This window comes from Borostomias antarcticus (assembly GCF_949987555.1).
Source record: "Borostomias antarcticus genome assembly, chromosome: 19".
NCBI lineage: Eukaryota > Metazoa > Chordata > Actinopteri > Stomiiformes > Stomiidae > Borostomias > Borostomias antarcticus.
Window position 1 is genome coordinate 262,381 of NC_140252.1, and position 19,055 is coordinate 281,435.

Here is a 19,055-nt window from a genome sequence, read left to right on the forward strand (position 1 = left end):
CCCTAAACATGGCCACTCTGAACATGTTGAGAACCTCAGAACATCTCCAAGTCCAACAGTTTAGAAGATACAACTTCCAATGAAAAGGGGGGTGACCATTTTTAAAAGGGCGTGGTCATTTTCTGGTTGTTCGTCCTGGAGATTTTGCCACACATCCCAAGTTGTTCCTTAGGGTCATATTAGCCTATAACAGTTAATCCATTGGTTTGATATTTGGTACCAAAATACTGCATATGCAAATTAACGCATATTTAACGAGATGTTGCTTAATTTGCATATATAGCCTTTTTTAAGACATGTAATACAAAAAAAGATTTATCTTAATTTGAAGATTAAACTGGTACAAATTCATGAGGATATCTTTAATGGACATGCACAGCACCTGATATCTTTAATGGAAACAAAATACCCTGTATAGTGTCTCCCCTTAAAAAGGGTGTGGTCATTTTCGGGGTTTTCGTCCCAGAATTTTGCACACATCCCAGGTTGTCTATAAGTGCACACATAAGCCAGGCCCAGGCCTCTAAGCCAGGCCCAGGCCTCCTCTAAGCCAGGCCCAGGCCTCTAAGCCAGGTCCAGGCCTCTAAGCCAGGCCCAGGCCTCTAAGCCAGGCCCTTGACTAAATGTGTCTAGAAGCCTGTTTCAGAAAGCATCATTTCGATCCATCACTACAGATGAGGGTATACAATAAATATAGAACCTGTTCCATGTAGCTTATAGAACCTGTTCCATGTAGCTTATAGAACCTGTTCCATGTAGCTTATAGAACCTGTTCCATGTAGCTTCATGTTGGAAATGCCCAACAGTCTTTGTTTGTTTGTCAATACATGACATCACATCACGTAGGCTAGATGAGCACCTGTTGGGGCAGGGGGCAAATATAAGAAAGCTCATATCAGTTTCAGTAGGGCTATCTTGGATAAGTGCATGAGTGACTAGGCCTACTTTGGGGTATAGTTTAATTTGAAGTGAGGATTTGACTGATTAAGTGAAAGCTAACTAATTGCAATTTATTTCCTCTCAGAACACGCGTTTTCAGATTTCACAATAATTTGCACAGTAAGGTCAGTAGGTGCTTGTCTGAAATACACCACACGGGGGCAGTACAGTCCCACAAATAATACACCACACGGAGGCAGTACAGTCCCACAAATAATACACCACACGGAGGCAGTACAGTCCCACAAATAATACACCACACGGAGGCAGTACAGTCCCACAAATAATACACCACACGGAGGCAGTACAGTCCCACAAATAATACACCACACGGAGGCAGTACAGTCCCACAAATAATAATGCACGATCCAGCTGCACGGAGTGACTTGAGAGGGTGTCTGTGTTCATGTGAGCTTGTGCGTGTCTACCTACCTACGTTATACAGGACTGTGTGTATGCTCGTGTGTGTGTGCGTGCGTGTGTGTGTACTTTCACTTCCTTGCAGTAGGTTTTCATCGCAGGGGTGGGTAGGTAGATAGACTACTGCACGGAACTTACATTTTGGACACAGACAATTCAGACCAATTTATGAACCTCAATTATCCACTGACCGCTCCCAAACTCTCGCTCTCTCTCTCTCTGTGACACACTTCAGCTGACTGAACATCAACATATGGATGGATAGCCCAAAAGGCTCAATTCTATCTAGCTACTAGCCTAGCTGGACCTAGGTTGTGTGACCAGAGACAAACCCCATTTAACAAAACAAACCCCATTTAACTCAGCAAACCCCCTTTAACTCAGCCGAGTAACACACCCTGCCTGGTCTGGGTGATGTCTGTGACTCCAGTGTGAGGTTTAGTCAGGTGGCTCCTTGTAATACAAAATCATGATTCGTTTAGTTTATTTGACAATACAGAATGAAGACATCAGATGATTTTCAGTTTAACATAATCCATTGTGGACCTTGATGTGTTGATAGTGAAGATGGCGGAAAACCAAATAGCAAACAACCCTCTATAAAGCTCATAGACATCCTCCAACAATAATCCAATACAGTCTTGGCCCTCAACTGACTGCTATCGCCGTACTGTCGTCGTGACATGGGGATACAAGTGGGAGAAGGGAGTCACTTCTACAGACAGTCGTGTTATTCAGGGTGAAATCTGCTCTGCAACACAGTGGAGGCGCGCGGAGGGTTAACCAGCCATTGAGAGACTGCGTCTGGCACGCTCCGCCCTCTCTGTGCCTCTCACCGGGGACGCTACGCGCTTTAAATAGCAGGTGTTTAAAAGCAGTGTTCATTCGCAGTGTGTATCACCCGCAGTCCCACTCATCCACCCACACATACCCACGCAATGTCCGCCGCCAGCACCGAGACCAGCGCCCCGCTGCCCACTCCCGCCGGGCGGGTGTTCTTCCAGCCCGCTGGGTCCAGCCCCATGCCTCGGGACGACCCGGTCCAGAAGAAGCAAGGAAAAGTGACGGTGAAGTACGACAGGAAGGAGCTGCGTAAAAGACTTATCTTGGAGGAATGGATCATTGAACAGCTCAGCGAATTATACGATTGCGAGGTGAGGCATGTTCTTCCGTAGCCTATGGGAGCTTTCCCCTGATTGTAGTCTACTGCAGGCTGTCTATGAAGCAGATTAGGCTACCTGGCCTCTTGGCTACATACTCTAAAGCAAAACGCCCACCAAGGTTGTGTCTGGGTCAGATGCGCTGCAAAACCGTTTGTATAAGATGCAATCGATACTGTGGCTTCCTCATGTCATTTTATGAGTGTCGGGTCTTCAAGAGATGCTCCATTGCAACGAGGAGCTCTCGTCTGGCTCTTAACCGGGCGTTCATCGTTTAGAGCGAGATGGTAGCACACCGCCGATGGGTAGCCTAGGGTTGCGGATACACACCTCCGAACCATCGGTCTGTTGTTCTCTCTCTCCTGGAGCGTGTACCATCGGTCTGTTGTTCTCTCTCCTGGAGCGTGTACCATCGGGTCTGTTGTTCTCTCTCTCCTGGAGCGTGTACCATCGGGTCTGTTGTTCTCTCTCTCCTGGAGCGTGTACCATCGGGTCTGTTGTTCTCTCTCCTGGAGCGTGTAGTGTCCCAGTAGCGGAGAGAGCGGGAGCAGATACTCTAACCCTAACCCGAATAACCAATAGAAAGGTCCCGAAAGAGAGACGACTGACACACAGACGCAGCCGTGCTTTACGCGCAGCAGTTAGGAATCCCTCTTTACTGTCGGTTCACCAAGGACGCGCTTTACAGCGGGCTAATGGCGGGTGCTGGGGTGTTAAATGTGGATTATTGATTAGGTTTGGTCATTTGGATGCGGTCTGGTAGGCCCTTTACCGGACAGGTTTATGTCATGTTCATTAAAGCGCCTCGATTTTAACCCAATCAAGGAGCTGCTATTTGATCTGAGAGATGGCGCGAGAGAGCACGCGCTCCAAACCTGGCTTCTCAACCCTGGTGGGCTGCTGGTCACAGTCCCCCTGGTGGGCTGCTGGTCACAGTCCTTACTCAACCCTGGTGGGCTGCTGGTCACAGTCCCCCTGGTGGGCTGGTGGGCTGGTGGGCTGCTGGGCTGGTGGGCTGCTGGGCTGGGGGTCTGGTGGGCTGGTGGTCACAGTCCTCAACCCTGGTGGGCTGCTGGGCTGGTGGGCTGCTGGGCTGGGGGGCTGGTGGGCTGGTGGGCTGGTGGGCTGCTGGTCACAGTCTCTTAACCCTGGTGGGCTGCTGGTCACAGTCCCCCGCAGACGATGCTGAGCGCGTGTGAAATTGGATTGCGCGCACGCGCATTCTATAACATTTCAAAGGGATATGTGAGCGCGCGCGTACGTGCCTGTGCGCGCTAGCGGTTCTAAGCTTCGCACGCAGAGCGCTGTCCCTAAGGGGGAGGGGCAGTGGGTTAACCAACTATGTGCTGATTCCAGCCAACCCACTCCTCCAATCACTTTGACCTCCTTCCATCCATCCAGTGTGACATTTCCGTAGACACACACACGCAGACATGGCCATCCACATAGAGAGAGAGAGAGAGAGAGAGAGAGAGAGAGAGAGAGAGAGAGAGGGAGGATGCACAGACTGATGATGTCTGTCTACTCTATAATACATCTGTGAGGGGGTTCATGTATAATGTGTGTCTTTGTGTGTGTTCATGTATAGTGTATTTCATCTCAGTGGCAACATGAATACAGACAGCAAGCACAGCTGGAAGAGTGATTGAGTGAACACACACACACACACTCATTTACATTTTATCCAAAGCAACATACAATAAGTCAGTGTGAACCGACTGTACATCTAAGCCATTGCCAATAACACATTCATTAAGAGTCAGTGCCACCAGCAGTCACAGTGCTAGAGAACAGAAGATAAGATGGCAAGATATATCTATATTTTCTTTATACATATACCAAAAGTTGAAGTAACCTTGGGTAAGCGTTCGGGAGAGTTAGGAGGCGGAGAGGTCTGAAGAGGCGGAGCTTAGGTGTCCTCTCAACAGATTGATCTGGAGACCCCGCCAGCCTCACAGGGGCAGGAAGCTGGGTAAACGTCAGGGTTAGGGTTAAGGTTAACCTAACCCTAACCCTTAGGGTTAACCCTAACCCTAACCCTCTCAACAGATTGATCTGGAGACCCCGCCAGCCTAACAGGGGCAGGAAGCTGGTTCAACGGGAAGCTCATTCCTGGTAGAGAGAGGCGGCCGGCGGGGCTGGAAGAGCCAGTGATGGGGGCAGGGAGAGGTTGAACACCAGAGGGGATACAGCGTCCTGGATGCGTTGCACAGGTCTGACGGTGGAGGCGGGCAGGCTGAAGTAGGGCGGGAGATGACAAGCGCCTGGTCCAGGAGTTGAGCCTCTTCTCTTAGAAGGTGTATTCTTCTGATGTTGTAGTAGAGGGATGATCTCCAGGAGCGGGCCATAGCTGTGATGTCATAGAGGGAGAAACTCCAGGAGCAGGCCATACTGTAGCTGTGATGTCATAGAGGGATGGTCTCCAGGAGCAGGCTGATAGCTGTGATGTCATAGAGGGAGAAACTCCAGGAGCAGGCCATACTGTAGCTGTGATGTCATAGAGGGATGGTCTCCAGGAGCAGGCTGATAGCTGTGATGTCATAGAGGGAGAAACTCCAGGTGCGGGCCATACTGTAGCTGTGATGTCATAGAGGGAGAATCTCAAGGAGCGGGCCATAGCTGTGATGTCATAGAGGGAGAATCTCCAGGAGCGGGCCATAGCTGTGATGTCATAGAGGGAGAATCTCCAGGAGCGGGCCATAGCTGTGATGTCATAGAGGGAGAATCTCCAGGAGCGGGCCATAGCTGTGATGTCATAGAGGGAGAAGTTATGTAAAGCAAACCATCTGCCGCGTCAGAGGAAGATTCAGAAAAACATTTACAAACATCAAAACCAATTGGACTAACACACACACACAGTCAATTTACATGTGTTACCTCCGCTGTCTAAACTAATGCTTTCCATCGTCTATGAACTCTTAGCTGACTTCTTCATGAAGACGGCACAAACATTTTTTATTTCTTCTTGGGAGCCCTCGGGGGGTGTTTCTTTCTGACCTACCTCATCTAATTCTCAGTCAACATTTTTGGTGGAGAATGAATATCAAACATTGACAATTTTCTGGCAGGGGTATTGATAGAGTGGAGCAGGGGTCAATTTACTTCAGAGAAATTGATGTTTACTTCCTGTAACTAAGCCAGCCTATAATTTTGTGTGTGTGTGTGTGTGTTTGTGTCTGTTAGGGTTGAAACATTCTGTGAATATTCAAAATTGGAAAGTTTCCATGGGAAATTAATGGGAATTAACAGGAATAAACTGGGAATATTGGGGTTATTTATACCGACTTTATTTACCTTGTCATATACAGACATGAATATAAACATTTTGTTTTGTCATAAGCAGACATGCAGGCAAACATTCTAATAAAAATTTTAAAAATGAAATTTTTGACTTAATGTGAGTAGAACTTTAACGGATTTTGCAGCCCTTTTACGGCTTGCCTCCATTGGCGCCAGCCTCAACGATCAGCTATCAAATGCTAAGGAAATTAATCCATTGTAATTAATGACAGCGTCTCCACTGCAGCCGTTGCATCCCATGTTAGAGAATCGCAGAGGTTCATTTCTTGATTTTTGATGGTGGAATGTCGACACTGATGCTGACGGCCGCAGTGGAACCAAAGGGTTAGTGTGCAGAATGCTAGGAATTAGCTGTGCATGTGATCAAAGAATGCACTGCACATGTGATGGAGGAATTCAATTTGCATTAAATCAGGTTGTTTTAACTAGAGATGCACAATATTATTTGTTTCAAGCCAATACCGATACCGATAACTTCCTGCTTCTCAAGACCGATACCGATAATATATACAATTTAGATTCACCTGTAGTTTTTGCACACCTGGAGGTAAGATACTGGTAAACAAAGGTAGATTTAACAAACAGTAGCTTTGTGCTAACGAAAAATCTTCACTACTATTAACAAAACAAAAAACAAGAACAGTTCTGTCTCTGCACATTTTATTTTATTTTTTTAAATAAACTGGTCCGAGTCATCTGTACTTCCCTGAACAGTGAATGAACTAGTGAATCACTCTTCTTAGCAGATACACAATTCAGTGCAGATGCTTAGTTGTTGTGCTCCATAAAGTAATGGTAACAAGACTCTCTCTTTCAAATGAATAGCAAATGTAAACATTAGCATTAGTAAAGTGTTTATTTACACCGAGCTTCTCTGCAGGGGAAGTTTATGACAGGCCATTTACGGCACAGGCAGGAGAAAGGGAACGCTTAATTTGTCTCAAAAGAAATAAAACTTCCCTCTTCCCAAGAAAGAAAAAAGAAATCAAACAGACCTCTTCCTAACCATACAATACAGTACTGGGAAGCTACACAATCCCGCTTTATTATCAGAGTAAAATAATAATAATAATAATTATTATTATTATCCATCCATCCATCCATCCATCTTCATCCACTTATATGGGTCGGGTCGCGAAGGCAGCAGCTCCAGCAGGGGGCCCCAGACATCACTTTCCCAGGCAGCATCAACCAGCTCTGCCTGGGGAATCTTTAGCCGCTCACAGGCCAGTGCGGAGATGTAGTTCCGCCACCTGGTCCTGGGTCTAGTCCCGCCACCTAGTCCTGGGTCTACCCCGCGGCCTCCTCCCAGCCGGACACGCCTGGAACACCTCCCTAGGGAGGCGCCCAGGAGGCATCCTCACTAGATGCCCGAACCACCTCAACTGGCTCCTTTCGACGCAAAGTAGCAGCGGCTCTACTCCGAGTCTCTCCCGGATGACTGAACTTCTCACCCGATCTCTCAGGGAGACCCCAGCCACCCTCCGGAGATAACTCATTTCGGCCGCTTGTATCTGTGATCTCGTTCTTTCGGTCATGGCCCATCCTTCATGACCATAGGTGAGGATGGGGATGAAGATAGACCGGTAGATCGAGAGCTTTGCCTTTTGGCTCAGCTCTCTTTTGGTCACAACAGTGCGGTAAAGCGACTGCAGAACCGCACCAGCTGCTCCGATTCTCTGGCCAAACTCCCTCTCCATGGTTCCCTCACTCGTGAACAAGACCCCCAGATACTTGAACTCCTTCACTTGGGGTAAGGACTCATTTCCTACTCGGAGCGGACAGGCCACCGGTTTCCTGCTGAGAACCATGGCCTCAGATTTAGAAGTGCTGATTCTCATCCCAGCCGCTTCACACTCAGTTGCGAACCTATCCAGAGAGTGCTGGAGGTCGCAGGCAGATGATGCCATCAGGACCACATCATCTGCAAATAGCAGCGACGCGATCCCCAGCTCACCAAACTGCAATAATAATATTATTATTATTTTTTTTTTTTTTTTATCTGAGCTATTCTTAACATTATCTGATTTATCGGTATGACGTCATAATTCCTGATATCGGCCCGATAATTATCTGTCCGATATTTATCGTGCATCCCTAGTTTTAACCAAGGTCATGCTGCAAGATGTAGAATTGCATTTTATGTTGTTTTGTCTCCAACTAGGCTACATTTAAGTCTCCTGTTCTAGGGGTCTGTGGTGGTGTAGTGGTCTAGTCCTGTTATAGGGGTGTGTGGTGGTGTAGTGGTCTAGTCCTGTTCTAGGGGTCTGTGGTGGTGTAGTGGTCTAGTCCTGTTATAGGGGTGTGTGGTGGGGTAGTGGTCTAGTCCTGTTATAGGGGTGTGTGGTGGTGTAGTGGTCTAGTCCTGTTATAGGGGTCTGTGGTGGTGTAGTGGTCTAGTCCTGTTATAGGGGTGTGTGGTGGTGTAGTGGTCTAGTCCTGTTATAGGGGTGTGTGGTGGTGTAGTGGTCTAGTCCTGTTATAGGGGTGTGTGGTGGTGTAGGTCTAGTCCTGTTATAGGGGTGTGTGGTGGTGTAGTGGTCTAGTCCTGTTATAGGGGTGTGTGGTGGTGTAGGTCTAGTCCTGTTATAGGGGTGTGTGGTGGTGTAGGTCTAGTCCTGTTATAGGGGTGTGTGGTGGTGTAGGTCTAGTCCTGTTATAGGGGTGTGTGGTGGTATAGTGGTCTAGTCCTGTTATAGGGGTGTGTGGTGGTGTAGTGGTCTAGTCCTGTTATAGGGGTGTGTGGTGGTGTAGTGGTCTAGTCCTGTTATAGGGGTGTGTGGTGGTGTAGTGGTCTAGTCCTGTTATAGGGGTGTGTGGTGGTGTAGTGGTCTAGTCCTGTTATAGGGGTGTGTGGTGGTGTAGTGGTCTAGTTCTGTTATAGGGGTGTGTGGTGGTGTAGTGGTCTAGTCCTGTTATAGGGGTGTGTGGTGGTGTAGGTCTAGTCCTGTTATAGGGGTGTGTGGTGGTGTAGTGGTCTAGTCCTGTTATAGTGGTGGTGGTGTAGTGGTCTAGTCCTGTTATAGTGGTGGTGGTGTAGGTCTAGTCCTGTTATAGGGGTGTGTGGTGGTGTAGTGGTCTAGTCCTGTTATAGGGGTGTGTGGTGGTGTAGTGGTCTAGTCCTGTTATAGGGGTGATGGTGGTGTAGGTCTAGTCCTGTTATAGGGGTGTGTGGTGGTGTAGTGGTCTAGTTCTGTTATAGGGGTGTGTGGTGGTGTAGTGGTCTAGTCCTGTTATAGGGGTGATGGTGGTGTAGGTCTAGTCCTGTTATAGGGGTGTGTGGTGGTGTAGTGGTCTAGTTCTGTTATAGGGGTGTGTGGTGGTGTAGTGGTCTAGTCCTGTTATAGGGGTATGCGGTGGTGTAGTGGTCTAGTCCTGTTATAGGGGTGTGTGGTGGTGTAGTGGTCTAGTCCTGTTATAGGGGTGTGTGGTGGTGTAGGTCTAGTCCTGTTATAGGGGTGTGTGGTGGTGTAGTGGTCTAGTCCTGTTATAGGGGTGTGTGGTGGTGTAGGTCTAGTCCTGTTATAGGGGTGTGTGGTGGTGTAGTGGTCTAGTCCTGTTATAGGGGTGTGTGGTGGTGTAGGTCTAGTCCTGTTATAGGGGTGTGTGGTGGTGTAGGTCTAGTCCTGTTATAGGGGTGTGTGGTGGTGTAGTGGTCTAGTCCTGTTATAGGGGTGTGTGGTGGTGTAGTGGTCTAGTCCTGTTATAGGGGTGTGTGGTGGTGTAGTGGTCTAGTCCTGTTATAGGGGTGTGTGGTGGTGTAGTGGTCTAGTCCTGTTATAGGGGTGTGTGGTGGTGTAGGTCTAGTCCTGTTATAGTGGTGGTGGTGTAGGTCTAGTCCTGTTATAGGGGTGTGTGGTGGTGTAGTGGTCTAGTCCTGTTATAGGGGTGTGTGGTGGTGTAGTGGTCTAGTCCTGTTATAGGGGTGTGTGGTGGTGTAGTGGTCTAGTCCTGTTATAGGGGTCTGTGGTGGTGTAGTGGTCTAGTCCTGTTATAGGGGTGTGTGGTGGTGTAGTGGTCTAGTCCTGTTATAGGGGTGTGTGGTGGTGTAGTGGTCTAGTCCTGTTATAGGGGTGTGTGGTGGTGTAGGTCTAGTCCTGTTATAGTGGTGGTGGTGTAGTGGTCTAGTCCTGTTATAGGGGTGTGTGGTGGTGTAGTGGTCTAGTCCTGTTATAGTGGTGGTGGTGTAGGTCTAGTCCTGTTATAGGGGTGTGTGGTGGTGTAGTGGTCTAGTCCTGTTATAGGGGTGTGTGGTGGTGTAGTGGTCTAGTCCTGTTATAGGGGTGTGTGGTGGTGTAGTGGTCTAGTCCTGTTATGGGGGTGTGTGGTGGTGTAGTGGTCTAGTCCTGTTATAGGGGTGTGTGGTGGTGTAGGTCTAGTCCTGTTATAGGGGTGTGTGGTGGTGTAGTGGTCTAGTCCTGTTATAGGGGTGTGTGGTGGTGTAGTGGTCTAGTCCTGTTATAGGGGTGTGTGGTGGTGTAGTGGTCTAGTCCTGTTATAGGGGTGTGTGGTGGTGTAGTGGTCTAGTCCTGTTATAGGGGTGTGTGGTGGTGTAGGTCTAGTCCTGTTATAGGGGTGTGTGGTGGTGTAGTGGTCTAGTCCTGTTATAGGGGTGTGTGGTGGTGTAGTGGTCTAGTCCTGTTATAGGGGTGTGTGGTGGTGTAGTGGTCTAGTCCTGTTATAGGGGTGTGTGGTGGTGTAGTGGTCTAGTCCTGTTATAGGGGTGGTGGTGTAGTGGTCTAGTCCTGTTATAGGGGTGTGTGGTGGTGTAGTGGTCTAGTCCTGTTATAGGGGTGTGTGGTGGTGTAGGTCTAGTCCTGTTATAGGGGTGTGTGGTGGTGTAGTGGTCTAGTCCTGTTATAGGGGTGTGTGGTGGTGTAGTGGTCTAGTCCTGTTATAGTGGTGTGTGGTGGTGTAGTGGTCTAGTCCTGTTATAGGGGTGTGTGGTGGTGTAGTGGTCTAGTCCTGTTATAGGGGTGTGTGGTGGTGTAGTGGTCTAGTCCTGTTATAGTGGTGTGTGGTGGTGTAGTGGTCTAGTCCTGTTATAGGGGTGTGTGGTGGTGTAGTGGTCTAGTCCTGTTATAGGGGTGTGTGGTGGTGTAGGTCTAGTCCTGTTATAGGGGTGTGTGGTGGTGTAGGTCTAGTCCTGTTATAGGGGTGTGTGGTGGTGTAGTGGTCTAGTCCTGTTATAGGGGTGTGTGGTGGTGTAGTGGTCTAGTCCTGTTATAGGGGTGTGTGGTGGTGTAGTGGTCTAGTCCTGTTATAGGGGTGGTGGTGTAGGTCTAGTCCTGTTATAGGGGTGTGTGGTGGTGTAGTGGTCTAGTCCTGTTATAGGGGTGTGTGGTGGGGTAGTGGTCTAGTCCTGTTATAGGGGTGTGTGGTGGTGTAGTGGTCTAGTCCTGTTATAGTGGTGGTGGTGGTGTAGTGGTCTAGTCCTGTTATAGGGGTCTGTGGTGGTGTAGGTCTAGTCCTGTTATAGGGGTGTGTGGTGGTGTAGTGGTCTAGTCCTGTTATAGGGGTGTGTGGTGGTGTAGTGGTCTAGTCCTGTTATAGGGGTGTGTGGTGGTGTAGTGGTCTAGTCCTGTTATAGGGGTGTGTGGTGGTGTAGTGGTCTAGTCCTGTTATAGGGGTGTGTGGTGGTGTAGTGGTCTAGTCCTGTTATAGGGGTGTGTGGTGGTCTAGTCCTGTTATAGTGGTGTGTGGTGGTGTAGTGGTCTAGTCCTGTTATAGGGGTGGTGGTGTAGGTCTAGTCCTGTTATAGGGGTGTGTGGTGGTGTAGGTCTAGTCCTGTTATAGGGGTGTGTGGTGGTGTAGTGGTCTAGTCCTGTTATAGGGGTGTGTGGTGGTGTAGTGGTCTAGTCCTGTTATAGTGGTGTGTGGTGGTGTAGTGGTCTAGTCCTGTTATAGGGGTGTGTGGTGGTGTAGGTCTAGTCCTGTTATAGGGGTGTGTGGTGGTGTAGTGGTCTAGTCCTGTTATAGGGGTGTGTGGTGGTGTAGGTCTAGTCCTGTTATAGGGGTGTGTGGTGGTGTAGTGGTCTAGTCCTGTTATAGGGGTGGTGGTGTAGTGGTCTAGTCCTGTTATAGGGGTGGTGGTGTAGTGGTCTAGTCCTGTTATAGGGGTGGTGGTGTAGTGGTCTAGTCCTGTTATAGGGGTGTGTGGTGGTGTAGGTCTAGTCCTGTTATAGGGGTGTGTGGTGGTGTAGTGGTCTAGTCCTGTTATAGTGGTGGTGGTCTAGGTCTAGTCCTGTTATAGGGGTGTGTGGTGGTGTAGTGGTCTAGTCCTGTTATAGGGGTGGTGGTGTAGTGGTCTAGTCCTGTTATAGGGGTGGTGGTGTAGTGGTCTAGTCCTGTTATAGGGGTGTGTGGTGGTGTAGGTCTAGTCCTGTTATAGGGGTGTGTGGTGGTGTAGTGGTCTAGTCCTGTTATAGGGGTGTGTGGTGGTGTAGTGGTCTAGTCCTGTTATAGGGGTGTGTGGTGGTGTAGTGGTCTAGTCCTGTTATAGGGGTGTGTGGTGGTGTAGGTCTAGTCCTGTTATAGGGGTGGTGGTGTAGTGGTCTAGTCCTGTTATAGGGGTGTGTGGTGGTGTAGGTCTAGTCCTGTTATAGGGGTGTGTGGTGGTGTAGTGGTCTAGTCCTGTTATAGGGGTGGTGGTGTAGTGGTCTAGTCCTGTTATAGGGGTGGTGGTGTAGTGGTCTAGTCCTGTTATAGGGGTGTGTGGTGGTGTAGGTCTAGTCCTGTTATAGGGGTGTGTGGTGGTGTAGTGGTCTAGTCCTGTTATAGGGGTGTGTGGTGGTGTAGTGGTCTAGTCCTGTTATAGTGGTGGTGGTGTAGTGGTCTAGTCCTGTTATAGGGGTGTGTGGTGGTGTAGTGGTCTAGTCCTGTTATAGGGGTGTGTGGTGGTGTAGTGGTCTAGTCCTGTTATAGGGGTGTGTGGTGGTGTAGTGGTCTAGTCCTGTTATAGGGGTGTGTGGTGGTGTAGTGGTCTAGTCCTGTTATAGGGGTGTGTGGTGGTGTAGTGGTCTAGTCCTGTTATAGGGGTGTGTGGTGGTGTAGTGGTCTAGTCCTGTTATAGGGGTGTGTGGTGGTGTAGTGGTCTAGTCCTGTTATAGGGGTGTGTGGTGGTGTAGTGGTCTAGTCCTGTTATAGGGGTGTGTGGTGGTGTAGTGGTCTAGTCCTGTTATAGGGGTGTGTGGTGGTGTAGTGGTCTAGTCCTGTTATAGGGGTGTGTGGTGGTGTAGTGGTCTAGTCCTGTTATAGGGGGGGTGGTGGTGTAGGTCTAGTCCTGTTATAGGGGTGTGTGGTGGTGTAGTGGTCTAGTCCTGTTATAGGGGTGTGTGGTGGTGTAGGTCTAGTCCTGTTATAGGGGTGTGTGGTGGTGTAGGTCTAGTCCTGTTATAGGGGTGTGTGGTGGTGTAGTGGTCTAGTCCTGTTATAGGGGTGTGTGGTGGTGTAGGTCTAGTCCTGTTATAGGGGTGTGTGGTGGTGTAGTGGTCTAGTCCTGTTCTAGGGGTCTGTGGTGGTGTAGTGGTCTAGTCCTGTTATAGGGGTGTGTGGTGGTGTAGTGGTCTAGTCCTGTTATAGGGGTGTGTGGTGGTGTAGTGGTCTAGTCCTGTTATAGGGGTGTGTGGTGGTGTAGTGGTCTAGTCCTGTTATAGTGGTGGTGGTGTAGGTCTAGTCCTGTTATAGGGGTATGCGGTGGTGTAGTGGTCTAGTCCTGTTATAGGGGTGTGTGGTGGTGTAGGTCTAGTCCTGTTATAGGGGTCTGTGGTGGTGTAGGTCTAGTCCTGTTATAGGGGTGTGTGGTGGTGTAGTGGTCTAGTCCTGTTATAGGGGTGTGTGGTGGTGTAGGTCTAGTCCTGTTATAGGGGTGTGTGGTGGTGTAGGTCTAGTCCTGTTATAGGGGTGTGTGGTGGTGTAGTGGTCTAGTCCTGTTATAGGGGTGTGTGGTGGTGTAGTGGTCTAGTCCTGTTATAGGGGTGTGTGGTGGTGTAGTGGTCTAGTCCTGTTATAGTGGTGGTGGTGTAGTGGTCTAGTCCTGTTATAGGGGTGTGTGGTGGTGTAGTGGTCTAGTCCTGTTATAGGGGTGTGTGGTGGTGTAGTGGTCTAGTCCTGTTATAGGGGTGTGTGGTGGTGTAGGTCTAGTCCTGTTATAGGGGTGGTGGTGTAGTGGTCTAGTCCTGTTATAGGGGTGTGTGGTGGTGTAGTGGTCTAGTCCTGTTATAGGGGTGGTGGTGGTGTAGGTCTAGTCCTGTTATAGGGGTGTGTGGTGGTGTAGGTCTAGTCCTGTTATAGGGGTGTGTGGTGGTGTAGTGGTCTAGTCCTGTTATAGGGGTGTGTGGTGGTGTAGTGGTCTAGTCCTGTTATGGGGGTGGGTGGTGGTGTAGTGGTCTAGTCCTGTTATAGGGGTGGTGGTGGTGTAGGTCTAGTCCTGTTATAGGGGTGTGTGGTGGTGTAGGTCTAGTCCTGTTATAGGGGTGTGTGGTGGTGTAGTGGTCTAGTCCTGTTATAGGGGTCTGTGGTGGTGTAGGTCTAGTCCTGTTATAGGGGTGTGTGGTGGTGTAGTGGTCTAGTCCTGTTATAGGGGTGTGTGGTGGTGTAGGTCTAGTCCTGTTATAGGGGTGTGTGGTGGTGTAGTGGTCTAGTCCTGTTATAGGGGTGTGTGGTGGTGTAGGTCTAGTCCTGTTATAGGGGTGTGTGGTGGTGTAGGTCTAGTCCTGTTATAGGGGTCTGTGGTGGTGTAGGTCTAGTCCTGTTATAGGGGTGTGTGGTGGTGTAGTGGTCTAGTCCTGTTATAGGGGTCTGTGGTGGTGTAGTGGTCTAGTCCTGTTATAGGGGTGTGTGGTGGTGTAGTGGTCTAGTCCTGTTATAGGGGTGTGTGGTGGTGTAGTGGTCTAGTCCTGTTATAGGGGTGTGCGGTGGTGTAGCGGTCTAGTCCTGTTATAGGGGTGTGTGGTGGTGTAGTGGTCTAGTCCTGTTATAGGGGTGTGCGGTGGTGTAGCGGTCTAATGCATCGTGTTCCGGTGCAGCTGCCCACCGGGGACTAGCGGTCTCGTCAGATCTGAGTATGGCCGGATCCCAGAGGGAGGGGAGTTTAATCTCGGCTTGAGGGTTCGTCACACAACAGCAACCCTGTCTGGTGTCGGAATTATGGTTGTGAGCTGAGAGAGTCAAGAAGTTGTCTCTCCCTTTTGCACTGCCGACCGACCGGGTTGTATGACGAATCCTCAACAGTTTGTTGGGGGTAATTGTACACTAGTTCAGGGTCAATTGGCCACCAAATTGGTTGAGTACAGGATACAATCCTAAAATAAATGTATAAAATAAAGTACAAGTTGCTGAAAATTTTATAGGCTACAAAAAAGATCACATTTTCCAAAATTCATGAGTTTAACTTCCCATGGTAAATTTCTGGAAATTTTGCGTGTGTGTGTGTGTGTGTGCGTGTGTGTGCGCGCGCACATGCCTGTACTGAAAATCACAAAAAGGTAATTTTGGTGCTAAAACATAATCCTCTGCCGTCTTGTTTTTTGTCTTCTCTCACTCTTATGCTCTATCACTCATCCTCTACGCCCTTCTCACCTTGTCCATACACTGCAGGCCTCTCTCCCTTCTCTCTCCCTCTCTTTCTTTCTCTCTCTCTCTCTCTCTCCTTCTCTCTCTCTCTCTCTCTCTCTCTCTCTCTCTCCTTCTCTCTCTCTCTCTCTCTCTCTCTCCTTCTCTCTCTCTCTCCCTCTCTCTCTCTCTCTCTCTCTCTCAGCTGTAGTATTATGTAAGGTGGATGTTTGGCAGTGATGGACGTCCCTCCTGGCCAGTGGGAGCAGGTCCTGTGCTCTGCCTGGGGGACAGAGAGGACGAGTGAAGGACGTCTCTCCTGGCCAGTGGGAGCAGGTCCTGTGCTCTGCTGGGGGACAGAGAGGACGAGTGATGGACGTCCCTCCTGGCCAGTGGGAGCAGGTCCTGTGCTCTGCCTGGGGGACAGAGAGGACGAGTGATGGACGTCCCTCCTGGCCAGTGGGAGCAGGTCCTGTGCTCTGCCCGGGGGACAGAGAGGACGAGTGATGGACGTCCCTCCTGGCCAGTGGGAGCAGGTCCTGTGCTCTGCCTGGGGGACAGAGAGGACGAGTGATGGACGGATGTCCCTCCTGGCCAGTGGGAGCCAGGTCCTGTGCTCTGCCTGGGGGACAGAGAGGACGAGTGATGGACGTCCCTCCTGGCCAGTGGGAGCAGGTCCTGATGGACGTCCCTCCTGGCCAGTGGGAGCAGGTCCTGTGCTCTGCCTGGGGGACAGAGAGGACGAGTGATGGACGTCTCTCCTGGCCAGTGGGAGCCAGGTCCTGTGCTCTGCCTGGGGGACAGAGAGGACGAGTGAAGGACAGACCAGAGTCGTATAGAAAGATGACAGAGATGAGGACAGAGAGAGGGATAGATGAGGGATAAAAGGGGTGGGGGGGTGTAAGAGAGAGAGACGACTCAGCAGTATTGGGTATAGCCCCCACACACCCCCCCCTCGGGAAGCCTGTGGGCAGCGCAGGTGTGTGAGTGTGTCAGCCGGTCTTTGTTCTCTCTCTCTCTCTCTCTCTCCCCCCACCCTCGCTCCTTTCTTCCTGGCTCGATACCCCATCTCTCTCTCTCTCTCTCTCTCTCTCTCTCTCCCCCCACCCTCGCTCCTTTCTTCCTGGCTCGATACCCCATCTCTCTCTCTCTCTCTCTCTCCCCCCACCCTCGCTCCTTTCTTCCTGGCTCGATACCCCATCTCTCTCTCTCTCTCTCTCTCCCCCCACCCTCGCTCCTTTCTTCCTGGCTCGATACCCCATCTCTCTCCCTCCCCCTCTAAACTCAACACCTCTCTTCTGCTCAACCATCTCCTCCCTCTCTCTCCTCTCTCTCTCTGTCCCTCCATCCTCTCTCTCTCTGTCCCTCTATCATCTCTCTCTCTGTCCCTCCATCCTCTCTGTCTCTCCATCCTCTCTCTCTCCTTCCTCTCTCTGTGTCCGTCTCTCCATCCTCCACCCCCCCCCCCCTTGTCCTCCCTCCGTCCATCCAGACGGAGGCCCAGCTGAGTGAGCAGTCCTCTGGTCCAGCCTGGTCCTGGTGTGTGGGGCCGTGTGATGGACAGTCCTCTGGTCCTGGTGTGTGGGGCCGTGTGGTGGACAGTCCTCTGGTCCTGGTGTGTGGGGCTGTGTGGTGGACAGTCCTCTGGTCCTGGTGTGTGGGGCCGTGTGGTGGACAGTCCTCTTGTCCTGGTGTGTGGGGCCGTGTGGTGGACAGTCCTCTGGTCCAGCCTGGTCCTGGTGTGTGGGGCCGTGTGGTGGACAGTCCTCTGGTCCAGCCTGGTCCTGGTGTGTGGGGCCGTGTGGTGGACAGTCAGGTTGAGCGTGTGATGAGGCGCTGGAGGACATGATGGATGCCGTCTGGCTGAGAATCCACTCCCCCGCAATCAATGGAGGTCACTGGGAAGAACGCTGCCCATGGCTTCTCATCCCACGGCGCTCTATAGGGGGCTGCCGAGTCTGCAGCGTGTGTGCGCGTGTGTGTGTGTGTGTGTGTGTGTGTGCGCGCGCGTGTGTGTGTGTGTGTGTGTGGGGGGGGGGGGGGGTTGGGGGTGCAGAGTGAGCAAGAGTGTGGTGTTCATTTATTTCCAGCCTAGCGGAGTCTGCAGTTCCTGTGTGTGTGTGTGTGTGTGTGTGTGTGTTCGTTCGCACGTGTGTGTGTGTGTGTGCATGCTCTAGGATAACGGGAGAAAGATGAACTGTAATATTCTGCTTTTTCATGGCTGTGCATCAGTAGATCCTCCCTCCATGAAGCTTATTCAAGTGTGTATGTAGAGACATCACAAGCAAACGGTACTCTCGGGGTGTGTGTGTGTGTGTGTGCTCACTCTGAGTACCCACAGTATGTGCGTATGTGAAATGAATAATTACAGTATTTGCTTCTCTTTGAAATCTAAATTGATGCATGACATCTCTTCGCTCAAAATATCCCTTCGTGCACAGAATTCTGGTGCTAAAATTATGTCATAGTACCCTACACATTAGCTAACGAAACAAACATCTTTAAGCTTATGAGAAATATGTTGTTTTATATGTAAATCGTCCAACCAAAGCTATTAGACTCCTGGGGAATGCTGGGCCTGAGGTTCAGCCATAGTCGGCTAGTCGGTGCAACCCCTAGTCTCTACACACACACACACACACACACACACACACACACCACTGGATAGTGAGTCTCCTTGGAGCAATAAGTAGGAGACAGTAGCTCACCAGCATGCACCATCCTAGTGGTTAAGCTTTCCTGTCTCCCTCTACCTCTTTCTCCCTCTCCACCTCTCTCTCTTCCTCCCTGTATTATATTAATAGTAATAATAATACAAGTGCCTCTCTCTCTCTGGATCAATACTGTGAAGAGGCAGTAGTGTGGTTAGTGATGGCAGGGGGAGAGAACAGAGGGAGAGAACAGAGGGAGAGAACAGAGGGAGAGAACAGAGGGAGAGAACAGGGGGAGAGAACAGAGGGAGAGAACAGAGGGAGAGAACAGAGGGAGAGAACAGGGGGAGAGAACAGAGGGAGAACAGAGGGAGAGAACAGAGGGAGAGAACAGAGGGAGAGAACAGGGGGAGAGAACAGGGGGAGAGAACAGGGGGAGAGAACAGAGGGAGAGAACAGAGGGAGAGAACAGAGGGAGAGAACAGGGGGAGAGAACAGAGGGAGAGAACAGAGGGAGAGAACAGGGGGAGAGAACAGAGGGAGAGAACAGAGGGAGAGAACAGAGGGAGAGAACAGGGGGAGAGAACAGAGGGAGAACAGAGGGAGAGAACAGAGGGAGAGAACAGAGGGAGAGAACAGAGGGAGAGAACAGAGGGAGAACAGAGGGAGAGAACAGAGGGAGAGAACAGAGGGAGAGAACAGGGGGAGAGAACAGGGGGAGAGAACAGGGGGAGAGAACAGAGGGAGAGAACAGAGGGAGAGAACAGAGGGAGAGAACAGGGGGAGAGAACAGAGGGAGAGAACAGGGGGAGAGAACAGAGGGAGAGAACAGAGGGAGAGAACAGAGGGAGAGAACAGAGGGAGAGAACAGAGGGAAAGAACAGGGGGAGAGAACAGAGGGAGAGAACAGAGGGAGAGAACAGAGGGAGAGAACAGAGGGAGAGAACAGGGGGAGAGTAGTAGAGGAGAGGGGGAGAGAACAGGGGGAGAGAACAGAGGGAGAGAACAGAGGGAGAGAACAGGGGGAGAGTAG

The 19,055-nt window shown here is 50.4% G+C and overlaps 1 protein-coding gene across 1 annotated transcript in view; it reads left to right on the top strand.

Moving 5' to 3' along the window:
- Window positions 1–2,297: 2,297 nt before the first annotated feature.
- Window positions 2,298–19,055, top strand: part of ppp1r14c (protein phosphatase 1, regulatory (inhibitor) subunit 14C) — a gene marked incomplete at both ends in the record, with an annotated part of 44,328 nt that continues 27,570 nt past the window's right edge. Inside the window, one exon of the mRNA XM_084453420.1 lies at window positions 2,298–2,513. Within this exon, the coding sequence (XP_084309546.1) occupies window positions 2,298–2,513 (216 nt within the window). The remainder of the gene's footprint in view (window positions 2,514–19,055) is intronic.